This window comes from Harmonia axyridis, chromosome 1 (assembly GCF_914767665.1).
Source record: "Harmonia axyridis chromosome 1, icHarAxyr1.1, whole genome shotgun sequence".
Taxonomy (NCBI): Eukaryota; Metazoa; Arthropoda; class Insecta; order Coleoptera; family Coccinellidae; genus Harmonia; species Harmonia axyridis.
This window is the reverse complement of record NC_059501.1, coordinates 71,777,737-71,796,065: the sequence shown is the minus strand read 5'-3', so window position 1 is coordinate 71,796,065 and position 18,329 is coordinate 71,777,737. Positions and strand designations below refer to the sequence as shown.

General features: G+C 33.6%; 1 protein-coding gene across 6 annotated transcripts in view; it reads right to left on the bottom strand.

The window, feature by feature from the left end:
• Window positions 1-11,680: 11,680 nt before the first annotated feature.
• LOC123671181 overlaps window positions 11,681-18,329 on the bottom strand; it is a 149,381-nt gene continuing 142,732 nt past the window's right edge. For all 6 annotated transcript variants that reach the window (XM_045604889.1, XM_045604893.1, XM_045604892.1 and 3 more), the window contains exons 4-5: window positions 14,286-14,392; window positions 11,681-14,170 (exon numbers count right to left, since the gene is read on the bottom strand). In XM_045604889.1, the coding sequence (XP_045460845.1) occupies window positions 13,826-14,170; window positions 14,286-14,392 (452 nt within the window). In that variant the 3' untranslated portion in view covers window positions 11,681-13,825. The remainder of the gene's footprint in view (window positions 14,171-14,285; window positions 14,393-18,329) is intronic.

The window sequence follows — 18,329 nt, the reverse complement described above, 5'->3', positions numbered from 1 at the left end:
CGGGAAATATTCCCCCGAATTACACTCGTGCATCAAAATTACCGGATAATTTCGCATTCCAGCGTGTTTTCTTTGAAAAACTGCATTCGGTCATTTTCATTTTTGGAGAAAGAGCCCGACACCGAAGGTGGAGGGCTCTTTCTCATGCAGTTTTTATGACAACACGCTGTCATGCAAAATTATCGGTAATTTTGATGCACTTGTGCAAATACTTACGAAAATTAAAACAATAAATGTGATAATACTATTATTTGAATTTTGGGATGCATAACAACGAATCCGAATCCCATTGTTTGATATTCCTTGAATTTTTGTTCACTCAGTCAAGATACTTCATGTTGAAAGACCATAGTGTAAAATTTGCTGGTTTTTTGTGTTATTCTTGTGAAAAGTGCCTCAAATATTATGAATTCTGAACATTCATTTGACATCTTGTAAAAGTCAGCGAAAAAAGATTATTGCCACTAACAATCATATTCTTTCACAAAATCTACCTCAAGGAGCAGTAATAGAAACGTTTAACCCATGGGATTTCATGGTGACGTTGAAGACATCACTTCAAGAAAGTTACAATCACAGTAGAACATAATTCACAGGCACTTTCGGCTATTATTGTCCGCGCTGTCGGACTTCCTACCGGGTTGTCTTCAAAAGGTGGAATAGAAATGCGAAAAAAAAGTGCGACAAAGAACGCCAGATTCACAGCCAACTAGGCGGATGATTTATTCAAGGGACTGCGAAGATCCTACTTCCTTTGTTCGGCTTCGACGTCGGTGACATGATGCCAGTATGGCGGTTTTCGTTTGTACGATGAAAAAGAACAAGGTATTGGACTTATGATAGACTGCATCGAAGTATTGAGACTGACGAAATAAATAAAAGAGAATATTTCATTTATGCATATTTATTATGTCTCCATCAAAGCTATAAAAGTGACGAAATTCGGTATATAATCTTCTGGTATGATTTTCGAAGTGATATTATTGTTTCCGAATCAACCGAAAGTGAAGCAAAGTATGTATTTAATACTTCTCTTAATAAGTCTCTTGTCTAACCATTAAAAATACTTTATTCGTCAACATAATCATCTTTTCGAGGTCCATGGAAATGTCTGTAATGTGTGTAAGGGTAAGATTTTGCTCATCCTCGTCGTTAGTATCTACTTTGTTGGTGTTAGACTAAAGGCTGTTTTAGCACGCTGGGGACACGCAGTGCTTGCATGCTGCGGAGCATAACAGACCAGCCTTTTTACAGCTGCAGCCAGTAAGAACTTCTCTCCAACGGAAGCAATCGTTCTTATTCTCAATACCAAAGGGCGTGCAGGAAAACTATGACTCTGGGGCCGTTTTCGAAAGATTGAGAAGAATGAGGGACGGTTTGAGTTTTACCCTTTTCACTATTTTTCTTTGAAACCCCCAAAGCATTCAGCAGCACTAGAAGAATTATGTCCTCTCCCGTATTTACTCCACATTTGTGATCCTCAGAAACTGAAACAGTAGTCTGTACGTAAAGAACATCAGCGTCTTCTACTGCCTGCTTGCCTCGAATACTCTTGGTTTCCAGTTCATCCTTCAGTTACGTTATAAAATTAATCTCATTTGTGTTGTTGGAGAGGAAGTTTGCCTATGTAATGGTGCTGACTGAGGTTGTCTTGGAAAATACAAACTCAGTAGAGGAGTTCAGCAAAGAAAGTCGATAACGTTCTACTGCGTTGGTGCTTTGGTAAATCATCAAAAACTACTATGTTACTACTCCCATAGTGCCTTTTGATGTAGTCAACATAGTTTTGGAAGACCATTTGGAATGTTGCTTCGCTTGACTTCATCCAAACCACCATGCCATTTTGAGAAAATTCCGCTAATGTTGGTTGGTTTTATCTCGGTTTATATCGGCTTCAGGAAAAAGTTCACAAATATAGAAGAGTAGCAAATGCACTTGTGAAATGTATGAACAAAAGACCGATAAAATGTCGGACAATGTTGAGGTTCTTCCGACCACTTCTCATGGGTTCTCATGTTTAGGGGCTCCCGGCTTGGCTTGATTTTCAAGCTACTTGGCTTAAGCTTGACTTGATTTTGAGTCAAGCACTAGTTTTTCAATCTCATTTCAAGGTTGTCAAGTCAAATATTCATCTTTCAAGTACTTGAATCATATCAAGCTACTTGAGTATTAGCAGTTTTATTGTGTAGTGTCGTACATCAATGAAAAATGATGAAATGAGGAGGAAATTTGCAAGAAACACTTTTATTTATTAAACTTATTGTATGAAAGAACCGAAAATATTTTGAAGTGGAAACATAAATTAAATCACTATATCATAACAAAATTGAAAAAAATTAAGTTTCTCATTATTGAGAAACGTCCAGGCTTTGTTTGATTTCATAATTTTTCATCCAGGATCTAAAAAACATGAGGCATCTTATAGATTTGTCGCCTTACCTATTGCGGGTTTTTGTAACTGTGAGACCAGCTCTGGAAAATTGTCTTTCAACAGGAGCTGAAGATGCTGGCGTTGACAAAAAATCCTAGGCCATTTTGGCCAAGATTGGAAAGATATTCCTGAAGCATCCAAAATCTACCAATAGACTTCATATAAATGTGAGAAACTAAAGTCACACTGGCGAATGCTTCAGTCTCTCGCTGCTCGAGGAATCCTGTTTTTTAGTCCAAGCGCGCACAAGATTGCAGTAATATATGTCGTGTGATGCGTGCATATCAAGCTCAAGTAATATCAAGTAGCTTGTTATCAAGTCGAGCAATACATATCTAAAATCAAGTCAAGTCAAGCTCAAGTACGTAATTTTTCACGAGCTTGATTTTCAAGTCAAGTAGTTGATTAAAATGTCAAGCTAATTGGCTTGATGAATCCCTACTCATGTCATTTGACAGAGTTGTTCCATGGTACCCTTGAACAACCTATAGAAGTTTCATTAAGTTCGGAATTTTTTCCAGCTAACCCCATTTTTTTGGGTTTGTCAACTGGACTAGTAGTGATTTCTACAGAAACAAACTCCAAAAATCTCTCAAATACCAAAGCAATCGATTCAAAACACGGTATGAGTCCCATAACACTATCTTGATGATCAAACAGAGATATGAGTTCATCACTCAAGAATCTTGATCAGATAAATTACACAGGCTCTCGTAATGAACAAATTTTGGGATTATTTGACGAGAATATATCAACGTTGAAGATAAAACTCATCCTCGTCCATTTCTATCTGTTTTGTGGTGGAGCATCACTGAAATCCGTGTAAATATTTGAGACGTATGTTTTAACGAACCACACGCATGTTTGATGAACGGTAAGGTACATGAAGCATGTTGGGAAATGATTTACAATGTGTTTATAAGCTTGCAACAATGGAATACAAATTTAGTACTCGGTCGCAGTCGAAAATGAATGAAGGTATAGGCATTCGGGTGGGCCTTTCGAAAATTTATTACGGTAACATCTGCTTGCACGTTTGTCGTAATTTACGTGATATCCTTGTTTGAAACTTTTTGGGTATCAGAGAAAACTTGATGAGGAGGAATGTGGATTATTAATTTCGACTTAAAAATTTCATAGGTTTTTTTTTAGGAAGAATGAATGCTCTAAGAGGAAGAAATTAAAAATGGATACCCCAAGATATTCAATGAATCGATTACTCTATCATTTCTTTACAATGTCAGTAATTTTAGAGTTTTAGGCCGGGAGTGATTTATAATCACAATAAAATATTGTATTTTGATATAAAATAAAATATGTTAATATTCAAGCAAAATTTTATGTTGATCGCGTTATCAGAACCACTGAAAATTCAAGAAGAAATTCAAAAAACCATTATTGAATATATCCGTGAACCAGGGCCGTCGATAGTCAAACTGCCGTCCTAGGCAGAGACCCAATTTACCGCCATAACAGAAGCTTCTTCTTATTTCCGACTTTATGAAAAGCTTGAAAATTTAATTTTTTTTAAAGATTATAGAATAAAACAATCGGATGATGCGAAAGAACCATTATTTCATATTCGAATGCGCCCACGCCCAACTCTAGTTAATTTGATTTGAAAAATGAACTGTGAAATTCGTAGAAATTAAAAAAAAAATTCAATACATTTCTCTTGGAATCCAGATTTCTCGAGAAAAGTCGACAATGCCGCCCTCTATCATTTGTTGCCCCTCTAGAGAGGGCCCTTCGGTTTCAGGTTCTTCTGCTCAGTGTCGACTTAAACAATTTGTTTCTTTTTCTTCAAGATTATCGAGTATAACAATCGGGTGATGCAGATGAACCATCATTTCAAATCTGAATGCGCCAACGCCCAACACTAGTTAATTCGATATAAAAAATAATATAACATAATGGAATGTGGTATGAAATTAAAAAAACTTATATTTCTTGAAAGGATAAGTTGGAAATGATGCAATGGAATCTTTGCCCGTATATTTTGCATTCCATTCTAAAGATTCAACATTCTAATTGGAGAATAGAAAAGGAAAATAATCCAGAAGCCACCCCAAGTGGCAATAAAATTCGAAAACCTTTGGCAAAGCGAACACCGAAAAGCCAGATGATGAGAGCATGTGTTTTTTCAGCGTAAATAACACGTAAACAGAACTATGAGGGGATCATGCAACACCTGGATGTTTATGGGTATAATACCTATATAATGCGGCACCTTTGGTGGCTTTTGATATTAATTCCATTTATCGGCTTCTTTCCTGTTTTTGCTGACCGAATTAAATCACATTTGGCATTTTGAATTTCTACCCATGGGATTTTTGTTGATCAATCTTGAAATGCTGCCTTTGAATTTTGCCACCTACCCCTTTTGGGGCTTACGTTATAAGGACTTCTACGAGTACATGAGTACATCCATTTTTATTCTAACTACCAAGAGTTCTCATAAAATACATATTGAATTATGACTTATTCTCATTTCACTAGCTTTCGGATGATCAATATAATTGTTGTTTGCGATAGTTAAAGGACTGATGACTCTGAGTTAGGAAATTATTGAACGTTTTTGTGTATTTTGTTTGTGTTATGAATATCTTTCATATTATCAGAAATGATTCATTTTATTGTTTGTTAAATATTTCCAACGGATAAACCAGAAGTAATTCATATAATTGTCGTACAATATTAATATTAATTTCTTCTAGTGTATTTCAGTTGGTTGAGGGTAATATCCTACCACCGCCCAAAAAATTCTTTCGGTCACTTCCAGGTATTTCCCATATCCGCCACCCTTAATTTAATATGGAATCGAAAAGTGCAGAGATAACTATCTCCCAATCAATTCTCAGGCAATAAAATCTTCGAATAACTTCATTACGTAACCTTCTTTACCCCTGAAGAAGCTCGAAAAGCACTAAAAACCGCTTTTATTGAGGTGGAACAGTGTGCGAGGGCCTTTAGTACAGTTATCGTGCACATATATCTAATTTAATGGTCATATAATTCGTTCCGAGGCATTTTTGTGCACCAAAATTACATGCTCTGCGGTGAGAAGGCATCCTGCAACGTTTTCTAAGCACTTGAGCTCAACATTTCGATGTTAAGTATGCTGAATTGGAGGTTAGTATGGTTCAGAAACATTCATGCTCATTTTGCTGAAGAGTTCAGTAACGTATAATCATATTTATGAGTATTTGCGGAATTTGGCTGTATTTTCCAACATTGTTTCGTTATTGGTCTCGGACGACATGGGTACAAATAGAGTTTTCACTTAAAAGCAACCACGAAATCGAAAACTTCTTTCTTTTATTTATTCTTGTAAACTAGATTTTCCCAACCAAAATGAAAAAATCGTGTAATGCATTTTAATATGAGAAAATAGTATCTATATTATAACACGATACAATTATGATTGCTATTACTCCCTAGGAATAATAACCAACCAAACTGCGTAACATTTTGAGTTAATTGAAATTGCTGAGATTTTCATGATCCATTTATATGTTAATAGCCTTAAAATTAGTAATAGTAGTGTTCATTTTGCAGGAGAAAGATATGGCAATTATTCTGGAATAAATAAAGAAGAGGGATTCCTGCAAGCTATAAGTTATGCAATACTCACCTTGCCATCACTTTAGAATTAGATGAAGGATAAACAACTGATTTTAAAAGTTTTTAATATGCTGATTTCTGAAAAGTGTTCAGGTTTTTTCTATCAGCTTTATTTATTTAATTGATGTTTGTTGTGACGTTAGTCAAAAATGAAGAACTAAATTTGTTATTAAGGTTAAAATTGAAAATTCAAACTCTCAACTAGAATCCAATTTACCAAATTAATACCTGAATAAACCTTCTTATACCGGGTTGATAAGAGCTGCCCAATCCCATGCTCTAAACTGTCATTTTATTCATAGATGGCCCTATAACTCTCCTCTTCTCATCGTCACTAATTTTAAGGTCAGGACCATCGTTACTTAGTCGTACTGGATTAAGTATATTATTGAGTTTTCGCAAGTGAATTTGTACTATCAATTTGTCGTTTTCGTCGTTTTTATTACAGTACCAAAACACTGAACTACAACAATGAAATCCACAAGCACACGTAACACTTCGAAAGAAAGCACAAAAGCTATTTATGACTTTGTAAAAAGAGCTGCTCATCTGCTCATTCCTCCTTTTTTTGCATTCATTTGGAAGATCAGGATAAATCTTGGGCCCACCATTTCATATGTCAAACCAGTGAAACCATCATAACCATCATTTTTTTTTCTAGTTAATATTGAAGGGATAAAAATATACCATAGAATAGAAGGAGAACTAAAATCTGCGAGAAAACCTTGTAGTGCATGGAAAATACCTTTCTCTAATCCTGTGGTTATTCCGTTTATTCTTCCACATCTTGTAGAACAAAATCGTGCGAGAATATATCAGAAACGCACAGTTTTCATGGTTATATTTTATTATTCTATGTTGCACTCCGAACTTTCTGCTACGGCTTTATCTGTCAATTCATCAAATTGCCTTAAAGAAATCAGTTCTGCCAACCAACATTTTTCAATGCAAAAATCACTAAATTATATTTACGGAAATATTTCATTAATTTCAATGAAAATGCAATGAATTAGAGAAAATAATGTATAATATCCGTACAGAAGGCTCATTCTACCACTCGTTCATTCCAAAACTCGCCACTTCGTGGCTCGTTTTTGAATTTTGAACTCGTGGAAGAATATCAATGCCTTCTGCACTTGTATTATAAATAACTATTCTCACCGTGCAGAAATTTTCTTGTACTCTCAGAAAATGATACAGAAACAAAATCTTATGAAGTTCGAATAATTAAATATGATGACTACTGCGAATTTGAAGCAGATTGAAGAAGTCCTCAGTCTGCTGAAATATTTGCATCCAGATTGAAAGAAAATAACCTAACATATTCAAGTACTAATAATAAATCTTACCGTCGAAGAGATGAAGATCTACTGTCTTTTTTCGCTTAGGGAAAAAACCTGGAATTTCGAAATAATATAAAAAGATTTTTAGTAAAAATGAGTTCGATAGAATACAGTCCAAACGATTGGCGCTTTTTTATTGACGATTCAAAACAGTTTAAAATGTGTTCTTCTACATAACACCGACTAATATGGTTCATTTCCAATTGGTCATTCTACAACTATGAAGAAAGTATATGAAACAGTTGTACCAGTTTTGAAAAAATAAGAAAACATCAATCTGTCATTTGTGTGGATTTGAAAATAGTGAACTTCATTCTCCTTGGACAGCAGAGTGGATATAAGAAATATCCTTGTATTTTATGCCTTTAGCACATCAGAAGTAAACTTCAACACTGAATTAGAAGAAATCGTCTTTCAGGAGATTCTCCGAAAACAAATCGTCAATAACGAAGCTTTGGTTACTAGAGAAAAAATATTACTTCTGGAAATTAAATTGGGGTTGATGATACAACGTGTAGTGAATGTATTAATTTGAGATGTGGGATAAAAGTCCTTATATTCGATGATCCTCAATTAAGACAACTTGTTAAAGATCCACATTTCACCATATGAATGTGAGACTGAATTTAACGCTTGGTTTCATTTGTTCAAGTAGTGCTTGAGTGTTCGGTAATTCATACGCCAAATGTACGCTTGGACATCACATATATCAATATATAGAGCTGTTGTTTCCAATGGTGCAATATGTGCATTAATAAACGGACACTCAAATGCTCCTGATTGAAGTTCCTCATTTTTTTAATTATCAAGATGAACGCAACTGAGCCAGTTAATTCACACATATTCATGGTGACGATGCGCTGATTCCAGTGCATATTCAGAAAGATTTCAAACATCAAAATAAAATTCAACATGCACTAAAGAACTCACGTATTCTACACAGACGTTTCGAATACCTGTCAAAAACATTAAATACCATTTTTATCCTGACATTCAGCTTCTATCTGCATTAAGTTATAATTATATTTTAAAACCCGATACTACAAAACGTTATGTGTGAGTTATAATTAATTTTGGTTCATACTCTGGTATTTGTTATAACCTAAGGTTGAAGCTTATGACAAACCGAAAATTATCTCTTAGGTAATTTCGATTGTATCTGCTTCTTTTCTCTTTTATCGAGGTTAAGAAATGGTGTATCGTTGGTCTATAAATTTGATTAGAAATTTTCAACGGTGTGGGTGTAGAATTTCAGATTTGATTATCTACAATTAAAATTCTTCGTATTGGGCATGACTTGTTGAGGCTACATATTTTATATTGGATTCCGAGTAAAAGTGTGTGGGGATCAATTCTGATTTTTATTAGAAACAACTCATAATTTGTTTTACAATAATTTCATGGTTATTTTCAATTACAGAGCTTTGAATTCTGTCAAGAAATCACTCCTCATTCCAGAGTTTGAAAAATTTTCCTTAGAGTTATATATTTTCATTGAATTTGGTGAAAAAAATTGTTTTCTTACCGTATTGATTATTCTGAACCAATTTCACGGAAATTGGAATGAACTTTCAAACCGTTATTTTGAAATTTTTTATGAAGTTTTTGCTTCAATATACATATATGCACACATACATTGTTCATATTTAATATTCCAAGACAACATGTATATATTATAAATTCATTCAGTTTTTTCAACACAAATCTGATATAATAAATTCCTAATCTCTCTTAGTTTCCAAAAATATATGACTTCAAAATTCCCTTCTCAATAATTATATGAAAATACAATTAATCTGACCTAATCTACAAACAGTCATTTTGTCTAAGTCGGATGAAAATTTTACTTTTCTTGTCTCAATTCTTGCTTTTTTTCTATCTTTCTGCAAATCACCGAAAATTTGAAAACTAGCGCTCTTTTGAGCAACTTGATTCGCTCGTTGCGTAGAAATACACTCGTTTCGAAAATAGTGTTTTTCGTCAACCGTCCGTCCGTCAACCGCTTTTTCTCTGAGAAAGTAGCATTTCCCGGCCTAGTCCGGAAAGTACCTACTTCCCGGACTAGGCCGGAAAAGAATCATAGAATCCATAGCAACCGAGATAACGGCTGACATGAAATTAGTTGTCAAAAATTTGCATGTTTTTTTATCGCAATCGCAATAAAATATGAAAAGCAGCAGCGATAGTGTTATTTTACATGGTTGCCGAAAAAATATTGTACGCAACACGCCCGAAAATGGTTTTTTTGGACTCACAGACTTCCAGGACGAGCGTAAGCGAGTCTATTTTTGTCTATTCGTCCAAAAAAACCCTAATTTCCGGACTTGTTACGTAAATTACTATTCCCAACATGTTTCAAACAATTTTTTTTATTTTGAGTACAATGTGACGATTTACATCCAACGTCCTTACGAACGTCTCTCGTAGATTCTTTGGAAATCTTCTAGACTAGATATTTATTTGTTACTTCGTTGCTATGTAATCCAGGGGCGTAAAAATTGGGGTACTGGGGGTTATTACCCCTCTACCACCAAGACTTCCAAAATATGAATATAAAGGTAGATAATTGGTAAGTATCTGACGAAATTTTCTTTTTCGATCTTCATAATGTGCAGTGTCTACCTACATTAATATTGACAATAAAGAGGTTCTTCAAGTAATTTAGCCTTATGATTCTATATTTTTCCCATTTAATGGAGAAATATGCTTTTCATCAACAGTGGCGAAATATTACGTTTTAAAAATTTAATTTCTTGAAAATGTCAAAATTATAAAAATTCATAGATAAATAATTGAAAAAAAGGCAAAAGCCTTGATTTATTTATCCATGAACTTTTCATTTCACAAAAGTGAAATGAATATCACATACCAAGCTGACACACGGCTACTTGATGTCATTAAATGTACCTCCTATGTGCGATCACTGTTCTGACACCTTTTTAAGTGTAGAACACCTTCTATCTCGATGTCCACATTATGGTGAACTCCGTCGTCGAATAGGACTAAAAGATAATCTGAGAGAAAATCTCACCTCGATAACTCAAATCGAAGCATCAATTCAATTTCTGAAAGATTGTCAACTGTATAATCAAATTTGATTGTTATCATTTTAGTTCGATGTTTCCTTTTTTGTGAATTTTTTATGTACTGTATTATTTGTTATACCTAGAGGATAAGTACATTGTACCTTGTGTCAATGGCCTAGCTGCTGAGACACGTTAATTTAAATGAAAAAAAAAAAGAGAAAAAAAAAAGAACCTTTGATAATAAGCGTCATAGTAAATTTGAAGGAGAATTTCTATGGATGAGGTTTACCAAAAATCAAATGAGCAAAAGAGAAGAATCTCTTTTTGGTAGTGGTTTGCGAATGACATGAAAAACTATAAAAAAAAGGAAGAATCTGATTCATCTGAATCTGAATCCGATCGAGTGTTCAGTTTCTAGGACATTAGAATGGTAAGGGCAATAAAATCATGTATAAATTTTATTTGATTTTATTCATATATCTCCTGAATTTTTCTTGTTCCCAAGGTCTGTTCGGCAGTTTCAAGCTTCCAATTTCTCCAAGTAAAATTTATGTGACTGTTCGAAGAAATCGTTGCAAAGCGCAATGAATCAAATAACTGTGCCTTTTTACAACGCCGAAAAAAAATCCATATTTACACTTCGTGCGTGACAATGTAAATTAGGAGCACTTAAACTTTTATTGTCCATTAAAAATATATTCAGTCAAGTCCTACACATTATAAATTCATTCCACATTCTACACCACATTCTCTGTTTACATTCTATGGCATTAGTATTAATTACAGATATAAATAACTACCATTGCATAGGATCCTGGTGTTCTTTTGGGCGTGATTGTGAAATTCAATGGTGTCATAAAAATTTGTAGTGCCAAGCCATTCTTCTGCCATATTTTATACGCACGGTATTATGAATGGAACGAATGAACATGGCTGTAAAACTGATAGATTTAAGATGTTGATACATGCCGATCCACCTACGTTTGACCGAAAAAGAAAAATCACAAATGACATTCAGCATGAGTAAAATAAACCACACCATTTTACATAATACTCACCACTTTCTCTGCACTCTTACCTTTAGGGAGTTCTTCATGACTCAGTGTTAGGGTTTTCTCTTTACTTTGAAATGTCAATATTTACGTAGGTTTCATTGTTGCCTTGATTTTGATTGAATTTATATTTGGTTTCAAAACAGATGAAAAGCTAATTTTTCTTTCCATAAGGTTTCAGGGTTCTTCAATGAAAATACTTAGTTTCTTCGGTAGAATATTTATTGCAAATCATGTTATGGAATGTATATATCATAATAAGTACATTAGCTACAAATGGCACAGATCTCTTATGAGGCTACTTCTTATTCCATTTAGCATAAAGCACACATTTTTTAACATTTGACAATGAATTGTTTTTGGGGAATTACTGAAAAGATATAAATGACTCCAAAAGAATAAAATTCAAACAATTATGGAATGTTTAATATGAAAATCAGAAATTTACATTTTTTCGAATTTTTGTTTTATTATAAAATTAGCTTCATTTCTCCATAAAAACTGGACTACCAAAATAGACAAGGCGGAAAGCTTATTCTAGAAAAATACGTTTATATCACTGAATTTAATCATTCATTTTCCACTATTTTCCTTCCGATTATTTGAAAAATACATAAATATGGAAAAAATTACTAATCGAGTCCGTAGACCACTTTTGGTGTAGAACTATGCTTTAAGAAGCTTGTAGTTATGTAGTCCAGTCATACAATAATTGAAGATTTGGGCTGTAATTTCAAGGAAAATTTATTTGGTTGTTGTAACACGGGTTTATTAAAAATGGATGAACGTAGCACACATCATAGGCACAGATTTTCATTTTTATTGATCGAAAAATATATAGAATCAAGTTATAAATACTGCTGAGGGTACTGAATTAATCTGATATTACGTTGAAAATTTAATTCTTTGATGAAAATCGATATCATCCTGAAAATCCAATTCGAAATTTTCATCGAACTGTTTCAGATCACTCGAAAATAAAATGCACTAACCAAATTTCATATAAATTTTGAAAAAAAATTTAATTTGGTCTTCGAATGAAATGTTGAATGATGAATGAATGAAATGGGAATAATCAACGTAATATCAGATATATTCCGAAAATAAATACAAAATATATATACACATCAATAATTAAAACCTATTAAATAATACCCCATGGGGGTAAAAAAAAACTGTACAACTATCATTATTAATGACTTGTTAATTTACAAAAGAAAAAATTATACAAAAGCTAAAATTACAATGCATACTCCAATACAAAAAATAAATTATTGAATTTACAACCGAGAAAAAGTTATTGTTTGTTTTTTGTGGTTGAGTAATGATCAAAAATTGTTAATATAAAATGAACACATTGAAATATTTCTACGTATAATAGACTCACGAAAACTTGAGTATAAGCCGATCTAAAAGAAACTTTATCTTGGTGTGTTCGAATATGAACAACATAAGGTAAGGTAAGCTTGAATGAATTAAGTCAGAAAACAAAAAGGGGTCGAGTATTCTTCTACATGAAGATGACTAGTTATTATTCAACAATAAAATTTGTCGATTATTTCCGAAGAGTTGAACGATGAAGATTTTTTATATTACACAGATTGAAAAGAATTATTGGAAGAAATGTTTGAGAAAATTGACCATTCTTCAAAACATTACCATAAAAATATACATTATTCAATCTCTTGTCAAGTTATAATTTCTTTTAATCTGAAGCATTCGTCCAGATCATCAAAATTCTGAGTGATTTATTGGCGACAATCTTGAAATTGCCTTAAACTGTAAAGGTTTAAGTGGCAATTTATTGAAATTAACTTTAAACAAAACGGACAACTTTGAAAATGGGAAACCGTTTTTCAGATTTCATTAAGAAATAAACAGTTCGTAACTGAACGGCTGGGTGCAGTTCTGTACGGGTTACAAACTGTATCGACTATAAACTGTTGAATTTGAAATAATGGGGGAGAGGTGAAATTTTTAGGTGTAGAGCGACTAACCAAAGTATCGAAGGGAATGTATGGATATTAAAGATGAGGAACAAATGGTGTCACCAAGATCGAATCGAATATAAAATGTCCTAGCGTAGAACGTTGCCATTGACAATTACTCAACCAAACGCCTACCATCTTCATACGTTCTACGATTTCACTATCTATAATTTTGTACATTAAAAATTAAAATTCTCTCATACTTTATAGCTTCCACATAATGCCGACATATTGTAGCTGTTCATATACACATAAAAATATATAAAATAGTCAGCTCAACACACATTCGACTATCACTCTCACACGCTGCTACTTTCATTCACCTACCAAGCAGTTAAGCGTTATTGCCAAGTTGTCAGTCTCAGGTGTTTTCGCAGTATTTCGTTTTGAGATCGTGTATGACCCCCCTGCTTTTTCTGATGTCCCTCACCACGTCGCAGAACCTCCTCTTGCCATCGATGCAGCTGGATATCAAGAAGCCACTGTCACCTTTGCAGTTCTTCCTCATTTTGTGTGGGTGATGGTGACTGGCCTTCTTGGTGCAGTTGCGAGTCTCTTTGTCGAAGTAAAGGCCGTTTTGACCCATGGTGATCATGGCTCTTTTGTCTCTGTGGTAGTTCACGTAGCTGCGAAGAGTTTGGGGCATTTCTCTGGAAGGTTCTTCTTGAAACAAGCACAGTTCTATCTTGCCTTTCAGAGGGTTTCTCTGCAAACATAAATGGAGTTAGAGAATTTTGTCAATTATTTTATATTGCATGATAGACGAGCATTAAATTTCAATTGAATTATCGAAACATTGGTTATGGAATGAGAAATCTTACCTTGGGCATTAGTTTCGTCCTTTTAGGATTGAAGCAGATGAAGTGCATGGCTCTTGGATCGTATAGTAGGAGATTGAGTGATTCATACTTTATGAATAGTAGAGAATCTGAAATAAAGGAAAAATGGAATTTTAATAATTTATATATCACCGTTTATTCAGAGCGAAATATTCCAGAAATTTGAATAACTTCTCTATAAAACTATAACATCTTCTGATTTTTTAATTCGGGTTAATTTCTTATAGAATTTGAAGAAGCAAATAACTGTATTATATGAAGTCAAAATTTTTAATGACCTCAGTATTATTTTTGGTTCCTTTAAAGAGGACATCTTGGCCAAATAACGACATTTCAGAAAATAATGCAAAAGTAGTAGACAAGCTGTTTATAAAAAGAAATGGGCACTGACGTGAAGTCAGTAACTTTTGAGAGCTCGTTCAAATCATGCTCCTATTGGAGGATTATGGAGTTGTATGTATATATTATAAGATTAAGAGATGCTGAGATGTGATATTGTTGTCGATTTTGTTATCTAGTTCAGGAGTATTGATGATTATATAAACAATCTAAATTTCTCGTAGTCCGATCAGTTTTTAAGGAAATATTTTTGGATATTCTGTTTGAATTTTCTATGATTTCGAAATTTCGCTTGAAACTAAAAATTCAATATACAGGATGATTCTTTGACTTGTACATATATGTCAGCAGTAGGAGGTCGAAGAGAACTCTTTTTTTCCTTATCATTTTTTCCGATGTGGTCTGGATGAAAAGATTTATGTCCCCCCGGAAAACCTTCATACTGAAGTTTTTCCAAGCAAAAAATATACCATCTTAACCATGGTAATGAGCTACTACATTAGATAAACTAGCATAAACTCACTTATTACGTTCCATTTGGTGAACGAAGTACTGAAGTAGTATTTATAATACAATAGCTCAATTTCCTTGGCAATGAAAATTACATACTATTCTCTTCTTTTTCGGTAATAACATCGAATTCAGCATTTCACCGCCAACATTAGCTCTAAAATTCCTCTCCAAACAACCATTATCATTGTAAATTTCATTTCATACCAAAATTACCCATTTATTTAACTTCTCATTTTCATATAAAAAAATTACTGAATAAACTTCGAAAATTGCCAGGTTGATAAACACAGAACACATAACTCAAGGTACTTTTGATCGCGAATTGTATTCATGGACGGACAAAATTGGTTTCGATCACGAATTCGTCGGGTAGATCCTTATAATTCGGCACTTCACGCTCAAATTAGGAAATAACTAGGCTGAAGCATAGAGCGGCAAATTTTGAGAGGGGCATATTAATTTTTATTTTGATTTACAGAATCAAGAAGAAAAATTATAATTATAAACATTTGGCGACAAAAAGCAATTAGACATAATCTCTGTGCCTAGCCGAAATTGTCGCCACAAAACTTAATATAAATGTACCTTAGTGTAACAATGGACTTTTGTGCATACAACTTTCTCATTCATAGGGTTCTCAGAAAGATAAAATAGAGGATATCTACCCCTACCCTAATAAGTTTGCTGGCACCATGATACCATTGCGCAGGCAAACAACTTAGAGAATAAGAAAAGGAAGAAGAAATTCACAGTGTACAATATAATTGAGGAAGTAAGTTATGAGGTGACGACCAGTTGAGTTAGTACAGTATTCAAGTGCTGTACCACAATAAAGTTCTCGACTGTCGTTCATCAGTGTTTTAATAATTCCCACGAGAACGCGATACCCCAAATCCACTCAAAGTACGAATTTCAAAAATTGGATACCTAAAAATTGAAATTTTCAACATAAATTGAAGTATAGTCCTATATACAGGGCCAGAATATTTCAAGTTTTCACATAAACAATTGCTGAACGCTTTGTAAAATATACTAATGAATAATATTTCGTAACATGATATAATTAATGATTTAGCACATTTAAAGTAACACAAAAAGATATCTTTATGCTTTTATAATTCAACTTGAAAATGGCACATGATTGAGATATTTTTTGCTTAAAATAGTGTGTTTTGATAATTATTTTGCAAGGTACGTTAGTTCTCAATACGATACTAACTATCAGGGAAAAGTTGATGCACAAATCATAAAGTTAGAATTTAGTGTTAAAAACTGTAATTGATGTGATTGTGAACTAAAGTATCAAAATTCAGAGGTGGCAAAACTTGAATAGTCGGCAAATCTGTAGATCTGCCACTAAAATCAAGGTAATCAAATTTGTTTCCAAGCGAACAGTCCTTAAAAATACAAGTGAGTTAAAGGTGGCTTTGGATAATAAATGATGTTGACCAATTTGCAGAATGTTAAAACTACTGAAGGGTCAGAACACATTCAGCAATCAGTCGAAGTTGTCCAGGAAATATCTGACTTCCACGTCCAGTTCGTAATTAGTTCTGTTCCATTTCGATTGTTCCAGGATTGAAACGTAGAATTTATAACGATTTGTCCTGGGGACCTGCTATTCAATTGGCAGAACCAATCATCCGGCTGAATATCATTATCTCAAGAGCACAGCGAACTGTAGCAGCTCCTAGAGCTGTGTACCGGGTGGTATTGTTGCTTATTTATTGTGCGGTATACAGTAATAAGATTAGTAATAGGCGATAAATAAATCTTAGTTGGCGCGTTTTCACCTACAGAGCGGTTTGTAATATCAGCATTAGGGCATTGATTCATCGCAGCCTGAGGGTAATGCGCTGATGTGGAGCTAAATGAATTGTTTTTTATTATTGGGAGTTATTGAAGGAGGCAATGTTCCGTCGAAACTAACCAAGAAAATCGAATAACTCATTTGGGAAATTTGTGTTTGATGCATAATACATTCATAGTATATTTTGAAATAAAACAACCTCTACCTCAGAAAGGAGACACATCTATATAGATTTTTTGAATAAAATCCTGCCCCGTATTTGCGAGGCTTATATCTTTTGATACGACAGCCACAGTGTGCTCAAACATTTTGCTTAATATTCTTTATAACCTCAATTTTTTCTGAAACAAGAAATAAGTTTCACCTTATAAGAAACCCATAAGAAGATTCAAATTTTCGATAAGAAAGAGGTTTTTTCTCAATGTCCAATACAAGTTAACAACTGAATAACATTTTTTTTATTCTAGAGAGTATGAAGAAGCTACTGTGTAGTGAAACAATTGTTATATTGAATGATCAAAAGTGGAAATAGAATAATATCTGACATTTAATTTCTAGAAATATTATTCTGTTATTATCTTATCTTGGACATAGAGCTTCCTTGTTGAAAATTTAAGTTTTTCTATTGATTTGTTATAAGATGAAGCTTATCTCTTGTTTCAGAAAATTTCCTGTTAAAAAAAAGCGTTATATGTATAATTTCTCCAGAATTTTGTTATTTGGAGCAAAATATGTTTCAAATTAACAGACTAGACGCAGTCATGTTGTCTTATCTTGGAAATAGAGCTTTCTTGTTGAAAATTTAAGTTTTTTTAGTTTTTGTAAGATGAATCTTATCTCTTGTTTTAGAAAATTTCAGACGATATAAGTAATATTATGCAAAATTTGTGAGCAGTCTATGGCTTTCACATCAAAAGCTGTAAGCCTCGCAAATACTTCATTGTGAACAACAATTTCAAGCTTCAAGAGTTAGTGTGGATAGTGTTATCAGGACCATAGAAAACAGGGCCACCGCCCGAGATTTTGGCTCCCCGCCAAAATAAAATTTCGCTGCCCTGGTTTGCCTAATTTTCTCTAAAGGAGCCTGTCTTATTATTTTCTGACATCCTTTCAATTCCATATGAAATTGTATTTTTCAATTTGAAATCTCTTTGTCAAATCTATGAAACAACGTTTTGTTGATTTCATCAAAAAACATCCTGCATTGTTTAAGAGTACGACGCTCCATTTATAAATCTATAATAAAAAGACGACGTAGTTCTTAAAGGTGCCAAAAGTCTTTTCTCATTAACTGACTTTGTGCCCCCCATATAATTTTCCACCCCGGCAAAATGTCCGGTATGCCGCTCCTTGCAGCGGCCCTG